Below are 15,811 nucleotides of genomic sequence, written 5' to 3'. Positions count from 1 at the left end.
AAAGGGAAAGTCACATGTATTCAAGTAATAATGAACTTCACGCCTCACTCTGAACCTTGCTCTGCAGAACATCAGACACCAAGGCCCCAACCGGAGGGAGGAAGCTCTGCTCTGCATTTTGCTTTTGGCTAAATCCTAAGTAGCTCTCAGTGTATTTGGTCAAGTTCTTCCGAGTCCATCCCAGTTAGCTCTGGAGCTTCCAGGGCTGACATGGGCTCATAGGTCTGGCTGCGTGGGCATTTCACTGGGCTGTGCTTTCTGAACAGTGGGTGAGGCTCTCTTTAAAACGCCCTCTTGCTCCTGAGCCCACCTTGGAGCTGAAAGGTTACAGAAGCATTTCTTGCTGGTGTGAGACCAAATCCTGGGAGTTTCCATTCCTGTGTGTGAGAAAGCAAGACGCAAGAACTGCCCCGGGCAGTTTAGGCAACTCTTAGACCAGGAAGGGCTCATGGCCTGGTTTCATGTGCAATGAAACACTAAAGAAGTGGCTTAGAGGACTGAGGAACAAACAAGAACCACAGGCATTAAAAAGCTTAACATTATGCATTTATTATATTGTATAGAGCCATATTACACATGCTTGGTGCTTCAAACTGAGTTATCAATGTTTTTCTGGATGCAAAGCCATCTGATGCTGGATGCGGATGCCTTAAATACTATATTTCTGCATCTATGACCTATGAGCTAAGGAAAAACCAAGGACAATTCCAGAAATGGCAAAGAACACTTAAGAAAAAGATGTACATGAGACGAAATGCTAAGTCCTTGAGCCAGGGCCTACAGAAGTTACCAGAAAGTGAATAAAAACAGAATTTTTCTCACCACCTGTTGATAATAGAGCCTCACATGTCCGGGTATGGACATTGTAGAAAAAAGAGGTTGTTCCGTTTGGTACTGATGCCTTTCTCCCCTCCGTGATGTGTGCGGACATTGTGCGGCCCCCAGAGAGAGCAGCAGACAGAACAGAGCACAGCAAACTGCCCCCTCCTCAACACATCCCAGTGCTGTTTTTTTTTTTTTTTTTACAGCATCTGGGTGTCTCATGAAAAGCGGTCAATTTGATCAAACTTGCCACCTTGTGGAAAAACAATCAGTGTGCTTCAGATGAATGTGACGCCATCACACGCACCCTCCTCTGACATCCAGAATGCTGGCGGGGGACATGGGGCTGGGTGCCTGCTCGGCCAGGACGAAGCTCTCCCTGTGTCACCTCCCGCCTTACGGCACCCAGTTTGTGGGAGGTTTGCTTTGCCTGCTGACCTGATGCTAACGCTCAGCTTAAACGCTCCGTTCCAGATTTTACAAGGGGACTGGGTGATAACGTGTCAAGTACATGCTGCCCATACTTCCCATCAAGCCTCAGTACAGTCCCAGCTTAAAGATCCTCTCTGGCACCACACTGATCCCTTGGGCCTGGGGGTGGATGCCAGGAAGCCTCTTGGCCACAAATCTGCCCTCTTGTGGGTTAGAGGCCAGCCCTCTCTTGCCTGACGTGACTTGTCTGAAGGGCCTGCACTTAAACCATCTTCAGGCAACCAGGGCATCTGAGCATAACCTGAGCAGTAACAACATAAATCAAGGGTCAGTAATTTGGGGTGGATGAGACCTAGCCAGCCATCCAGTCAGATGCTGCCGTGCAGGTAAGCATGATTCTGAAGGCGTGGGGTACCTTTTGTCCTGTAAAGTCAGAGAGAAGGCTAAGAAGTGCATGGCCAGAACCCCAAGAAAGTGCAGCTTGGAGTTTTGGCTTCCTTCCCCACCGCTTGGGTTAAAAGTTCAGGTGGAATGCACTTGCCAGGACCTGCTGGGCCTGAACTCTGAAGTGCTGCGCTCACATTACTGTCAGTGTATCCAGGACAAAGGGCCCGGAGCCAGACAGGTGCCCCCTACAGCCGAGGGTCCAAGGCAACCCTGTGACTCAGAGCTGGCTTCAGCAAGCCAGCAGAGCAGCTGGGAGGAAGCCTCATGGCATGGCTGTGGCATCAAGTGGGTGTCTGTGAGCAGCTTGGCTCTCACCACTGTTTTGACCTCTGGGATCCTTACTCTTGCTGGGGGTCAGATGTCAAGAAAATAGAAGGATTATTAAAGAATAATTAAATAATTAAAGATCAACAACATGAATTTCCCAAGCCAGGCTGATTTCCAGGTCACAGAAGTCAGAGACCCTGGAAGTGATCAACTCTCTCTGCCTATAGTGGGGGGGGGGGGAGGCGGTGGGAGGTGAGTAGAATTATCAGGTTTCCTTTTTTTTTTTTTGGAGACGGAGTCTTGCTCTGTCACCCAGGCTGGAGTGCAGTGGTGCGATCTCGGCTCACTGCAAGCTCCGCCTCCCGGGTTCACGCCATTCTCCTGCCTCAGCCTCCGGAAATTATCAGGTTTCCAATTCCAAAACTTCTTTTAGGGGGCCAGGTTTTCCTGTGCCACAAACTCTGGTCTGAGACCAGTCTGGGGCACGTCTCCACAGTAAGTTTTGCAAGGCAGAGTGCAAACGGACGTGGGGCAGTTCTCCAATGTACGCACTCTCAAAACACTGCTCAGGCGGGCTTCCCCCAACTGGAAGTGACTCTCATCTACTTGTGAAGACATGAACTTGAACTCTGCTTGGAAACACGGATAGGTATTGTGCACACTATCCTGTGAAAGGGTCTTATTTAGCAAAATAAGTGACATTTAGAACTTTTACATGAAAACCAAATAGGAAAAAAAAAATCCCGATTTTCCTCAAATCCTCAGGCCTTGAATCTAGGCAAAGCACACAAACACCATATGAAACCAACAGCATGAGTTCAGGGTCATCTTGGAAAATAAATGTCACTCTGGGGTGACAGTTCTTTATACAAATAGTATGCTCCCCCTCTCAACCCCACTACCAAAAAGGGGGAAATAATAAGAAATTCAAAAATAGAAAACAACATCTTGTTAAGTGTAAACTTATCCTCTGGAGTTTTTATATTACATATGCTAGAAACATGCATTTATTTCTGCTCAGATGTACGAAAATATGTCTATCAGTATTACTTATAAATCAGATTAATCCTCAAGACAATGGACTCACTGTTAGAACACCATTTCAAACCTTAGTAAATTACATCGTTAGCAAAATTATAAATTCTAACCACAAGCAGAATGGGTTGAAGTTACACCCAATGAGAACTACCTCTACTCTTTATATTGTTGCTCATTTGTTAGTTTTCTATTGTTGCAAAGTCAGTGCTATGTTAACAAGGAACTTGTTTTCTTGGAACCCCAGATTAAACTCCTTACAGAAGTTAACTCTGCAGACTGAGAAGACGTGAACAGAGAGTCAAGGGGAGTGATGACTATTTCAGAGACAGGAAAGGACGGAAGAGATGACCAAGGGATCAAGGCACAGAGGAAGAGGGACTTCATCCACACAGGAGCCTGGCTCCTGCAGGCCATGGCATGGCTCTCGGGGCTGCCAGCAGGGCTCCCCATAGCATAGGTGTGCTCTGCGGTGGGCCCTTGGGCAGGGTCCTGAGGACAGTGCCAGGGCCAGGCTCCAGTGCAGCACAATGTTGGGCAAAGGACTCCTAACACAGCCACGCTGGGGCTACTCAACCCGACAGTGGGGAGGGAAGGTGTGGGTGCTCACAAGGCAGGCATCCATAGAAGACGCTGCCCAGGTCCAAGTCAAAGAACTACACGTTCTCATCCGAGCCCTCGGCACTGAAGACCTCCACCATGGGCTGACCTCTCTCCTGACTGCCAGATACAGCAAAGCCTGGCTTACCCAGAAAACAGCTGGGGTCTTCTGCTTAACTCAGTTCCATCAAACTACCCAAGGGGTAACAGATTCTGGATGAATTTTTTCAAGGGTCTCAAGTTAAATGTTTCATTCATGATTCACAAAAGGCACTTCAAAATTCCACAGAGCCACAGGGTCACTGTTAGTAGGTCACCAATCCTCCTGTACAGGACCGATGGAGAAGCTCTAAGACAATGGGCTATGTGTTTCACCTGATGGGGTCCCTGGCCATTTGTAAATAAATCTCGGATATTAGCTAGTTTGTCATTTATCTTGCAGTCAAGCATACACAAAACAGAAAGACACACAGTATGTTTGCACTTTGAATAAATGAGATTTTGCTGTATCATGGCAGTTTATAAAGTATTCTCAAGTCTGTTATTTGACCTAAGATCCAACATTATAATCGTACATTTAAGAGGTTACAATGTGAGAGGTACTCATTGAGCACAATTTTCTAATAATCTAATCACCTTGCCGATTTGCACCCAGTGTCCATTTAGAAACATGAAATGAAGCTACTGGCACTCAATTGCCACATTGCTAGCATTTAATAAGGACTCCACTAGATGGAGGAACAAGGGCTCTCAAACCAAATAACCAACGACCACAAGCATTTCCTATCAGACAAGCCAAGGCCCTGCTGGAGCTGCCTCTGAAGGCAGCCGGCTGATGGACAGGCCTGGTCTTCCCTCTGTGTGCCCCACTGCCAGGTGGCACCTTACCCTGCGCAGGCGCTCAGCCTGCGCGGTGGTACAGATGCTTCACTCACACTTGCCGGGGGCTAAAATCACAGCCTACGACCAACCTGGCCTGGGGTGTTCTGAGGTAGTTCCTGAACTCGGGATGCCTGTTACCTACTCTCTTTCAGAAGTCAGGCCATGTAGGAAGTATTAAAATATCCATGCATCGCTTTCATCAATAATCACTGTAACTGAGTGCAAAATAAAGGAAACTTGAGTTGCTTTATTTAGCTTCCAATTTCTGGGAGGCTCAAGAATTATAAGTATTCTGGACAACAAAAGAAAATAAGACTGTGCTTACAGATCTTGTTCTGCCATATTCTTGCTTTAGGATTGCTATTTTATTGTTGCCCTTTCTGTTACATGGGATGTACACATCAGGTGTTAAAAGGTACAATACATTCTACAACTGAGCACCACTTTCTGTAACTGAACAGGCAAAGAAATTACACTGAACATCAGCATCTGGCAGTATTTTTTTGGAAAAAAAAAGTGACTAAAATGGGTTTAAATTGATTAACACTATTAAATCACATCTAATATTTGATACTACATGATTCAATACAGCTATACGATACAATTATACAAAATGTGTTAACATCAAAGAATACAACCAAAATTAAGATAGCAAACAAAACCTATATAACTTTTTTTTTTTACAGGAAAATACTTTTGAAGTATGCATGTAACTGCCCATTCTTTTAAAGAAAATCTACTGCAAGCAAAGTTATCAACCTCCAGAAAAATCACACATAGCATTACTAAGCATATCCCCAAAAAAGTGTACAATATGCACACTTGGAAAATACAAAATTAAAAAAATTGTAAGCAACAGGTGAGCTTCATATTTATAAGAATGTGAAAAGAAGTCCCATTTTTAGCACTGTTGTATAAAGAATTGTCTTTTGATGCGAAGTTCATGAATTGTCCTCCTGTTGGGACCACACTTTACAAAAACACTGTGTTTTTGAAACGAGATTACAGAGCAAGATAGAGCATCTTAGCAATGTCATCTTAGTAAAGTTTTTTTTTTTAATTTTTACTACTTTATCAAAACATGTCCCTTAGGTGTGTAGGATTCATTTTTAAAATTCTTCCTAGAAATAATATACAAAGGAGAGGCATATTTATTCCCAATCACACTTCTGGAAGATGCTTCCCGTGGTCGAGAAGGGTCTTCTCTCTTCTTTTCACTGGTTGTTTTTGGCCTTAGCATGTGTTAAGATGTGAGATTTCAGGTTAGTTGACTGAGCAAACTTCTTATTACAACCATCGAAGGGGCACACATAGGGCCTGTCTCCGGTATGGATTCGCACGTGTGTGCGCAAATTGAAGTCCAGTGAAAAGCGTTTCCCACAGCCTTCGAACGTGCACTGTCAAGGAAAGACCAGAGATCAACCCACTCAGCAACTCTGACCAGACCCTGGGAGTCAGGAGCTCACTGCTTTGCTAGAGAACAGCATATTTATTTTACCAAACACTTTTCATTCCTGCCCTGGGTGAACTTTGTGGATATAGTCTAGAATCAGCAGGCAGGTTGGACAACCCCGAAAACCCAAGGAGAGCCCTCACGAACTGTTTAAAACACTTGGCAAAATGGCAAGTCTTCCTAAATGCAGGCTAGAGTCCTAGTGCTGCTGTAAACATTTCCAACAGTAAAATACAAATGATTAAGGGTTCTGGTGTCAGTTGTCAAAAAAGAACCATGTTAGATTTACTAGCTGCACTGCTAGTTCTTTCACTTATTTATGGGCTAAAGTATTACCTATACTTACACTCTAGAAACTTTATCAGTTAGTAATTATACTATTAACTACCAAAAATAAATTACTTCAATCCTGTAATGAATGAAGTAGAAATTGAGTTTTAGGTATGCTCTTCAATCCTGTTCTCCTCCTGCCATAAAGTGTACTCCATCAACACCAATACATTGCGTACCCAGTACCACAGAGTATAGACAAGGATGTCCAGAGCCCCGGCAACCCTTCTAAGCGACTCCCCAGGAGAAGTTTTGTTTCTCACCAAGGAGTAATAAGACCCTGAGTCTCTGGGCTGGCGCCTCCTGCCTCATCACCACACCACCTACACTTGCAGTGTTCAGACAGGCAAGGCAGTGTGGGGAAGAGAGGGAACTGGCTCTACCTGAAAGGGCTTCTCTCCAGTATGAACCAGTTGGTGTCGTTTTAGTTTTGAACTCTCAACAAAAGCTTTGCCACATTCTGCACAGACGTGGACTCTGGGACCGTGGGTGTGCAGATGTTTTCTCATGGCCGAGTTATCCCTGAACATCTTTGTGCAGCCCTTAAAACAGAGAAAGCAGCTTAGAAGTTCACATTGCAAACTGTTAGAAAGGATTCAACCATTTAACAGCCTTTACTGACATATTAAAACAAAACCACCTCCCCAACCCCCCATTTTAATTTTACTTAGTATTACGGTAGAACATTAATATCATTTAAGACAAAAAACAGACAGCTGAAAAAGTCATCATTTAATGCAAACCCTAGTTTTACAGATGAGGAAACTGAGGCTTAGAGATGTCTTTAAGTAGACTTGCCCAAGGTCACACTACTAGTAGTAGCCAAACTGGGAATAGAACCCAACACCCTGGCTTCCAGCTCTACCACAGCCACCTCACCCGACTATGTCCCCCAAAATGAAGTAACAGAAGCACTGCTAAGCAAATGGAGTTAAAATGACGGTAGTCCACCACTACCTTTGGTGGCCCCATATTCTGTGCTGCAACAATGGACTGTCATTCTCCATCGCCTACTGTTCCCTCTTCTCTCTTTGCCTCTTTCCCCTTCTTGACAGAGAAAGAAGCAAGAGGGTCTCCAAGGAATGGCAACTACAGAAGAAATTTATTTTGTGAGACACTAGGAAAAGGAAGAAGCAGGCAAATTGATACCAGTGCAGGGCGGGAAAGGCAGATGGATGTGTGGCGCTCGAGAAGCATGTCCTCAACAATTTCTTCTGCAGTTGTTGCCCAGTAATGGAGTGAATGGGGAAATGATAAGACAGCATGACAGAAGGACAGCACAAGTCACTAGACAGCTCACAGGCAGAAGGGAGAGGGAAGCCACAGTTTTTCCGCCTTGACCCCTAGGTTGAATTTCCATTTAGAAAATGGAAATTTTAAAAATTTAACTGGTACACAATGTACACATGCATTGAAACATCACACGGTACCCCATAAATATGTACAAGTATTATGTGTCCATTATAAAGAAAACTTTAAGAAGTATACAGAGAAGCTAAAGGGATGGCATAGGCACTTCCAGCCTAACTGTTTTCAAATGCTTGTTATTTCGGCCCTAATGGAGATAGGTTTACATTTCAAATCGCCACATCAAGAATGCTGACAAAGAACAGGAAGGACTTGCTAGTGCACAGTCATTACAGGGAAGAGACCGTGAAACTAAATGTAGCCTGCTCCGATTGTTCATTTTTAACATTCTTTATTCCACTCAATCTCTCCAACTTTGTTCTCTGTACCTATGTGATACTTGATTTTTCTGTTAGTCTCATATCCAATTAAGTTTGAAAATAGCCCCCAACAAATATCTCAAAAGTACTTTTCAGGTTATCCTTTTATTTTAAAGACTAACTACATTTGAAAACAATTAAGTGCCTCTCTAATCACACACAATTATTAACTCTTTATTTGGCTTATTTTAGCAACATCCAAAATAATTTTCAAATTTCAGTTACAAGCCTACATTCCCATAAAGGTCAACAGGTGAGACACAACCCAGGATCTTAAGACGGACTTGTTAATATAATCCAAAAAGAAATGAAACGCTAACAGTAGAGTCAACACACAGTAATCAAGCAACGGCTCCCTGCAGTCATCCCATTTAACAGTATTTAAAAAGTTGCCTTTACTAAATAACAAAACTTCATCTCTTGGATTTAGAAACCGAAGATTCTAATTCCTTGCTTCATTTAAATTATCAAAAGCAGAAACAAAAGTGCAAATTTCTTATAAACTCTCTAAAACTTCATCAACAGTTTAATGAACACTCTCCCTCTAGCATTACTTACTTTATGAGGGCAAGCTATTGTTCTTGGAGCATCATCTTCTTTAATTTTTCTTGGCTTCATTCTTATCAAAAGAAAAAGAGAGACAGACAGATTTGTAGGAGTGGGTAGACTCAACTGGCATAAATCATATAGTCCCTAAAATGCTTTCCTTATAGGTACCCAAACTAAAATTATGATACATTTCCATGAAGGAGAAAGGATGAGACAACTTGCATTCACTAAGTACCAATGACTGTGAAGCACTCTTCCCATCTTACAGATAAGGATGCTGAGGCTAGAAACATCGAGTTGCCACCTACAGTCTCATAGCTAATAAGCTGGTGCAGCTTAGAATGGCACTATGATCTGTGTGATTCACATACCTGTTCTTAACTCCAAACCCTTTAAAAAAACACAAAAAATCAACTCAGACAATCAGATGAATCTCCTCGTGAGAGGCAAGGGAAGATTTCCAAAGGCAGCTGCTGCGATGATGAAGGTGCCTTATGAAAAAGAAGCGGTGAACACAGGAGTGTCCTAAAATATCCATCTCTATACACGAAATGGGTCCAATTAGTACTGACACAAATGATCTTTAAAATATATCATTTTAAAGGGTACAGAAGAGTCCTTTTAAAGATTTATAGATATTAAATATCAAATATCTCTGGAAGGACACACGACAAACCATTAGCACCAGTTACTTTGGGGAGAGAGCTCCTAGGGCCTGGTGGACAGATGGGAACACCACATACTCTCATACTGTTACCCTACTTCTGGATGGGGGCTTGGAAGTTCTCATTTGTACCAAGAGTCCTGGTAATGTGGTAACCGTCTGGCAGAGCCCCATGTGAAATTACTGTCCAGAGAGCCTCCTGGTTTGGTAACTTACCTACCTGCTTCTCCACTGAATCAAGCTTTGGACTTTTGTCAAAACTTTCTCTCCAAATATTCCCTATAGATCTGTGTGTGGTAGGGGGGTGAGAAATTAAGCGTTCCTAAAAAAACTAGAGAATAAATTTAAATCTCGGAAACAGATTTTCTTTTTGTCCCTAGTTTTACCCCTCTCACACCCCTCCATGATGGTTCATATTTAATAAATAAATAAATAAATAAATAATAATAAATAATTTATATAAATAAATAATTTATATAAATAGTAAATAAATAAATAAATAAATAAATCAGCCGGGTGTGGTGGGTCACGCCTGTAATCCCAGCACTTTGGGAGGCCAAACTGGGAGGATTGCTTGAGCCCAGGAGTTCAAGACCAGCCTGGGAAACACAGTGAGACTCTGTCTCTACAAAAAATAAAAAAATTAAGCCTGGGCAACATGGACAAAACCCTGTCTCTATCAAAAACAAATGAACGAACAAACAAAAAATCCCCCAAAATCAGCCAGGCATGGTGGTGTGTGTCGATAGTCCCAACCACTCGGGAAGCCGAAGGCAGGAAGATCACTTGAGCCCAGAAGGTCAAGGCTGCAGTAAGCCATGACTGTGTCACTGCATTCCAGCCTAAGTGACAGAACGAAACTCTGTATTGGATTTAAAAAAATAAATAAAATAATAATTTAAAAAACCATAGCTGGGCGTAGTGGCTCACACCTGTAATCCCAGCACTTTGGGAGGCCGAGGCAGATGGATCACTTGAGGCCAGGAGTTTGACACTAGTTTGGCCAACATGGTGAAACCCCATCTCTACTAAAAATACAAAAATTAGCCGGGTGTGGTGGCAGATGCCTGTAATCCCAGCTACTTAGGAGGAGGCTGAGGGAGGAGAATTGCTTGAGCCAGAGAGGCGGAGGTTGCCGTGAGCCGGGATCATGCCACTGCACTCCAGCCTAGGCGGCAAGAAGGAAATACCGTCTCAAAACAACAACAACAACAACAAAAAACTAGCTGGGGGCCACTATTCTGAGTGAAGTAACTCAGGAATGGAAAATCGAACGCGGTATGTCCTCACTTATAAGTGGGAACTAAGCTATGAGGATACAAGTGATATAATGGACTTTGGGGACTTAGTAGGGAGAGAATGGTGTGGGATAAAAGACTACATACTGGATACAGTGCACACTGCTCTGGTGAGGGGTGCACTCAGATCTCAGAATTCATCAATATAGAATTCATCCATGTAACCAAAAACCACTTATACACCAAAAGCTATTGAAATTTTTTAAAAAGTCAAAGTCGAAAAAAAAAAAAGCCCACCTAAGTGAATCCTTAAAAGCAAGAGCTAATTTACCACCACTCTTTTGTTACAAAAAAAATACTCCTTAAAAAAAAATTAATTCTGTGATCTTTTAAGTTTGTGAAGGCCCTAACAATGTCCTTCTTCACTTATAATCTGGGAAAAGGATGACCTGATCTGTAACCTGAACACATGAAATCATTGGTTAAACTTTCCAGCCCTAGAGGAGTATATGAGGAACAACAGATCTGGTAACTATCCACTTATCTCCATGGAGTTGGTCCGATACTATACATATTTGTTATTTTAAATTCTACGGGAACATTTTCTCTTTTCCTTTTCTTTTTTTTTTTTTTTTGAGACAGAGTCTCACTCTTGTAGCCCAGGCTGGAGTGCAGTGGTGCTATCTCGGCTCACTGCAAGCTCCGCCTCCCAGGTTCATGCCATTCTCCTGTCTCAGCCTCCTGAGTAGCTGGGACTACAGGCACCCGCCACCATGCCCGGCTAATTTTTTTGTATTTTTGTAGAGATGGGGTTTCACTGTGTTAGCCAGGATGGTCTTGATCTCCTGACCTCGTGATCCGCCCACCCACGAGAACATTTTTAATTCAGTGTCCTCCCCCTTCCCAACCCTGTAGATATTTGTCCTTTCTCGTAAATGGATTATAGATTGAGCATCCCTAACATCCAAAATCCAAAATCTGAAACTGAGTGCTAACATGATGCACTCATGTGATAGGGTCACAGTGAAAACTTTGTTTCGTGTACAAAATTATTTAAAATACTGTATAACAGCCTGGGCAAGAAAGCAACACCCCGTCTCTAAAAAAAATAAAAAGTTAGCCAGGCGTGGTGGCACATGCCTACAGTCCCAGCTACCTGGGAGGCTGAGGAGGTAGAATCCTTTCAGCCCAGGAATTTGAGGCTGCGATCCAACTTCGGTGACAGAACGAGACCTTGTTTCAAAAAAAAAAAAAGTACAGAATTGCCTTCAGGCTATGTGTATAAGGTGTAATGAAACACAAATGAATTTCAAATTTCGTATTTAAACCCGAGTCCTAGCCTTAAGATAACTCATTATGCATATGCAAAACCCCAAAATCCAAAGTGCTACTGTTCCTAAGCATTTTGAATAAAGGATGCTCAACCTGTAATACCAGTTAGCAAGTTTTTTTAAGTGCCTGTTGTAAACAGGACTCTGAACTAGCCTTTCTTATCTTAAATACAAATAAATCCTGGAGTTCTGGTCTGAGTTCACAAAATCAGGTAGGACAAAAGTTTGGTGCCACTGCGCCACCTTGAGGTTACATCAGTTTGGAAAATAACAGTGATTGATATGAAAGGTCTCTATTCCACTCAAACATTATTTATTTTTAATTTAATTAAATTAATTAATTAATTTTTTGAGGCAGAGTCTCGCTCTGTCGCCCAGGCTGGAGTGCAGTGGCGCAATCTCAGCTCACTGCAAGCTCTGCCTCCCAGGTTCATGCCATTCTCCTCCCTCGGCCTCCCGAGTAGTTGGGACTACAGGTGTCCGCCACCACACCCGGCTAATATTTTGTATTTTTAGCAGAGACGGGGTTTCTTACCGTGTTAGCCAGGATGGTCTCGATCTCCTGACCTCGTGATCCGCCCGCCTTGGCCTCCCAAAGTGCGGGGATTACAGGCGTGAGCCACCGCGCCCAGCCTTTTTTTTTTTTTTAAGTTTTAATCTTCCCAATTAAGAGTGAACACTTATTCTTTGAAAATTCTACTGAAACATTGTTTTATTTTGTTTTTGTAGAGATGTGGTTTCACCATGTTGCCCAGACTATTCTCAACTCCTGAGCTCAAGCAATCCACCTGCCTAGGACTCCTTGGAAACATTCTGTGTTGAGTGTGAAGATGGCTACATGACTGTTTGTCCAAATTCACAGAATAGTACATACATACCTAAAAGGGGGTAGACTTTACCATATGCAAATTAAATCTTAGTAAACATGGCTTAGTAAGGTCCTCTCTCATACATTTTCTTTTCTTTTCTTTTCTTTTTTGAGATGGAGTTTCACTCTTTTGCCCAGGCTGGAGTGAAGTGGTGCAATCTTGGCTCACTGCAACCTCCGCCTCCTGGGTTCAAGCGATTCTCCTGCCTCAGCCTCCTGAGTAGCTGGGATTACAGGCGCGTGCCACCATGCCTGGCTTTTTTTTTTTTTTTTTTTTTTTTTGTATTTTTAGTAGAGACGGGGTTTCACCATGTTGGTCAGGCTGGTCTGGAACTCTTGACCTCAGGTGATCCACCCACCTCGGCCTCCTAAAGTGCTAGGATTACAGGCATGAGCCACGGCACCCGGCCTCCCATACATTTTCCTAGAGTTATTCCTAGTAACTTAAATTTTTTTTTTTTTTTTTTTTTTGAGACAGAGTCTTGCTCTGTTGCCCAGGCTGGAGTGCAGTGGTGCAATCTTGGCTCACTGCAAGCTCCGCCTCCCAGGTTCAGGCCATTCTCCTGCCTCAGCCTCCTGAGTAGCTGGGACTACAGGCGCCTGCCACCACACCAGGCTAATTTTTTTGTATTTTTAGTAGAGATGGGGTTTTACCGTGCTAGCCAGGATGGTCTCGATCTCCTGACCTTGTGATCCACCTGCCTCAGCCTCGCAAAGTGCTGGGATTACAGGCATGAGCCACCGCGCCTGGCCACTTAATTTTTTAAAAGATATTTTATCATGGAAATTTTCAAATATGCCCCCAAAGTAAAGAGAACAGTCTCAGGTACCATTTACCCAACTCTTGGTTTGTTATTATAAGTGGTATTATTTTTTCTTAAAATGTCATTTTCAAAATGTGTGCTAGTATTTAGAAATATATTTAATTTTAGAATGAGAGTTTAAAATGCATTTGGACAAATACCCTTGGACTTAAGGAGTAAGTGGAAGATTTAAATGCAGCCACTCTTAAGCTCCTTGGCAAATCATCCTCCTTCACACAGAGTGGCAAATGCAGCAGTATACGTTGGTACTTTCAAGATTTTATTTGAATGCCAACAATGAAAAAAGTCATTTTCCAAAAATATACTTAGGTTAAAACAGTGTTTCATTTTGCGAGTAAACAGTAAAAATCATATACCACCACTGAGAACATCTTTTCACCCTCAACTATTCAGAAGTAACTAAGATTTAAGTCTTCCATTCACCAACGGACACTTTTGAACCCAGAGAGTCCTTTTGAACCTGGAGACAATGATGACAACAGCATAGACATTATGAATGAGGCAGTATGGGATGTGTGACTTGGAGGTGACTTCTACTAGCTGCATGACCTTGAGCAAACTGTAACTTCTCGGCCTCGGTTTCTTATTCTGTAAAAAGGTATAATGCTACCTACTTAAGAGCTGTATGCTAAGCACTTGGGAAATGATAGCTCTTATTACCATTGGCTATGTGTGAAATGGGTCTAGCTAAAAATGAGTTCATTCTTAACCACCCTTCGATAAAGGACTGAGAAACTGGAGAAAGCATGGCACTAGGAGGAACACACCCCTCAACGCAGTACATGTTATATGGAGGAGTCAGACACCCAACAACTCAAGTTTCCTGTCAAATAGAGAGGGAGAATACACTCCCAATGACATGACTGCCCGATTTATAATAGCTCATTCTGGCATATGTGGGAAGAACATTGTAAAGATTGTGGACTTCAGAACCCAAACTTCTGGCACAGTATCAGCAGAGCATTGTGTAAACCGAAGTTCTAACAAACAGATCTGCAAATATCCCAGAAAGGGAGATGAAACATTTTTGGACAAGTGACTCTTTAATGAAAATAAGCCTCTTCCATACAAAACAAGGTTAGCTGACTTCCAGACCAGAACCATCCTCTGATCTGTGCTATCGGGACAGAAGTTCCTGCGTAATACGGCTGTCATTTGCAAGCATGATTCACCTCCCTTCTTTGTGAAAAGATAATATTGCCTTAGACAAATAAAGTTTGTTCAATGAATTATCTCTTAAATATTAATATTCATGTGATGATACTGAAGAGTTGTGAGGTATTTTCATCTCCATTATCACATTTCATCTATACATTAATATTGTGAAAGTCTCAGGGTAAGTAGTGAACAGCAACAAAAATACCAATTTGGGATTGGCCTAACCATTCTAATCTTTCTAGACCAAAGGTTTTCAAAGGTCTAACTTTATTTAGTGAAACACATACAAAGGTGGTCACTTTACAGGAAACAGAACTCACCGGACCACTCACTGACCACTTTTCAAAATGTTTACTGAACAGACATTTCGGGAAAAAAAGTCATCCATAGACTGTCCACCTTCCCAATGTCAGACTTTCCAATTAAAGTCATTATGGCTTATATTTTGCCCATGTGCGTATGTAACTGATTTACTAGGCAGTCTAGGCTGAGTGCAGCCTGAGCCTGAAATACTCTCTGGACAGTTTCAAGTCCAGTCCAGCACCCCATCACCCCAGTGCACAGAGGAGACAGAAGAGCAGCTTACATTCTACCTTAAGCCAACAGCTGCGGCTCTAATGCCACTTTGTGAGTGCTGGGGGCGAAGACTGGAAGCCAGCAGGACAAGTTCTATGGGCCGTAATTAGCGAAGATGTGGTCTGGCCCCCAAGAGTTGAAAACTCTTGGTGCCTCTGTATCTTCTGCTCTCAGAGTCCCGGGCATCAATTCCTGAGCCTCCAGAAAATCCCACTCAACTGTTACACACATCCTCAAAACGTGAAGATCTAACAAAACGGCACCTAGGTGCAAACAGTTCTCACCAACACCACTGTCCAATTACAGATATTTGTTCAGATGAACATGAGCTTCAAGAGCTACTATGTTAGAGGCCGGGCGCAGTGGCTCACGCCTGTAATCCCAGCACTTTGGGAGGCCGAGGTGGGTGGATCACGAGGTCGAGAGATCGAGACCATCTTGGCCAACATGGTGAAACCCTGTCTCTACTAAAAATACAAAAATTAGCCGGGCGTAGTTGCGGGCACCTGTAGTCTCAGCTATTCGGAAGGCTGAGGCAGAAGAATTGCTTGAACCCAGAAGGCAGAGGCTGCAGTGAGCTGAGATCATACCACTGCACTCCAGACTGG

General features: G+C 42.9%; 1 protein-coding gene across 1 annotated transcript in view; it reads right to left on the bottom strand.

Annotated features, from left to right (window-relative positions):
• Nucleotides 1-528: 528 nt before the first annotated feature.
• Nucleotides 529-15,811, bottom strand: part of YY1 (YY1 transcription factor) — a 43,525-nt gene continuing 28,242 nt past the window's right edge. Inside the window, exons 3-5 of the mRNA XM_034938130.3 lie at nucleotides 8,554-8,614; nucleotides 6,652-6,810; nucleotides 529-5,882 (exon numbers count right to left, since the gene is read on the bottom strand). Of these exons, the coding sequence (XP_034794021.1) occupies nucleotides 5,700-5,882; nucleotides 6,652-6,810; nucleotides 8,554-8,614 (403 nt within the window). The 3' untranslated portion in view covers nucleotides 529-5,699. The remainder of the gene's footprint in view (nucleotides 5,883-6,651; nucleotides 6,811-8,553; nucleotides 8,615-15,811) is intronic.

This window comes from Pan paniscus, chromosome 15, assembly GCF_029289425.2.
Source record: "Pan paniscus chromosome 15, NHGRI_mPanPan1-v2.0_pri, whole genome shotgun sequence".
Taxonomy (NCBI): Eukaryota; Metazoa; Chordata; class Mammalia; order Primates; family Hominidae; genus Pan; species Pan paniscus.
This window is presented reverse-complemented; position numbering and strand designations above follow the sequence as displayed.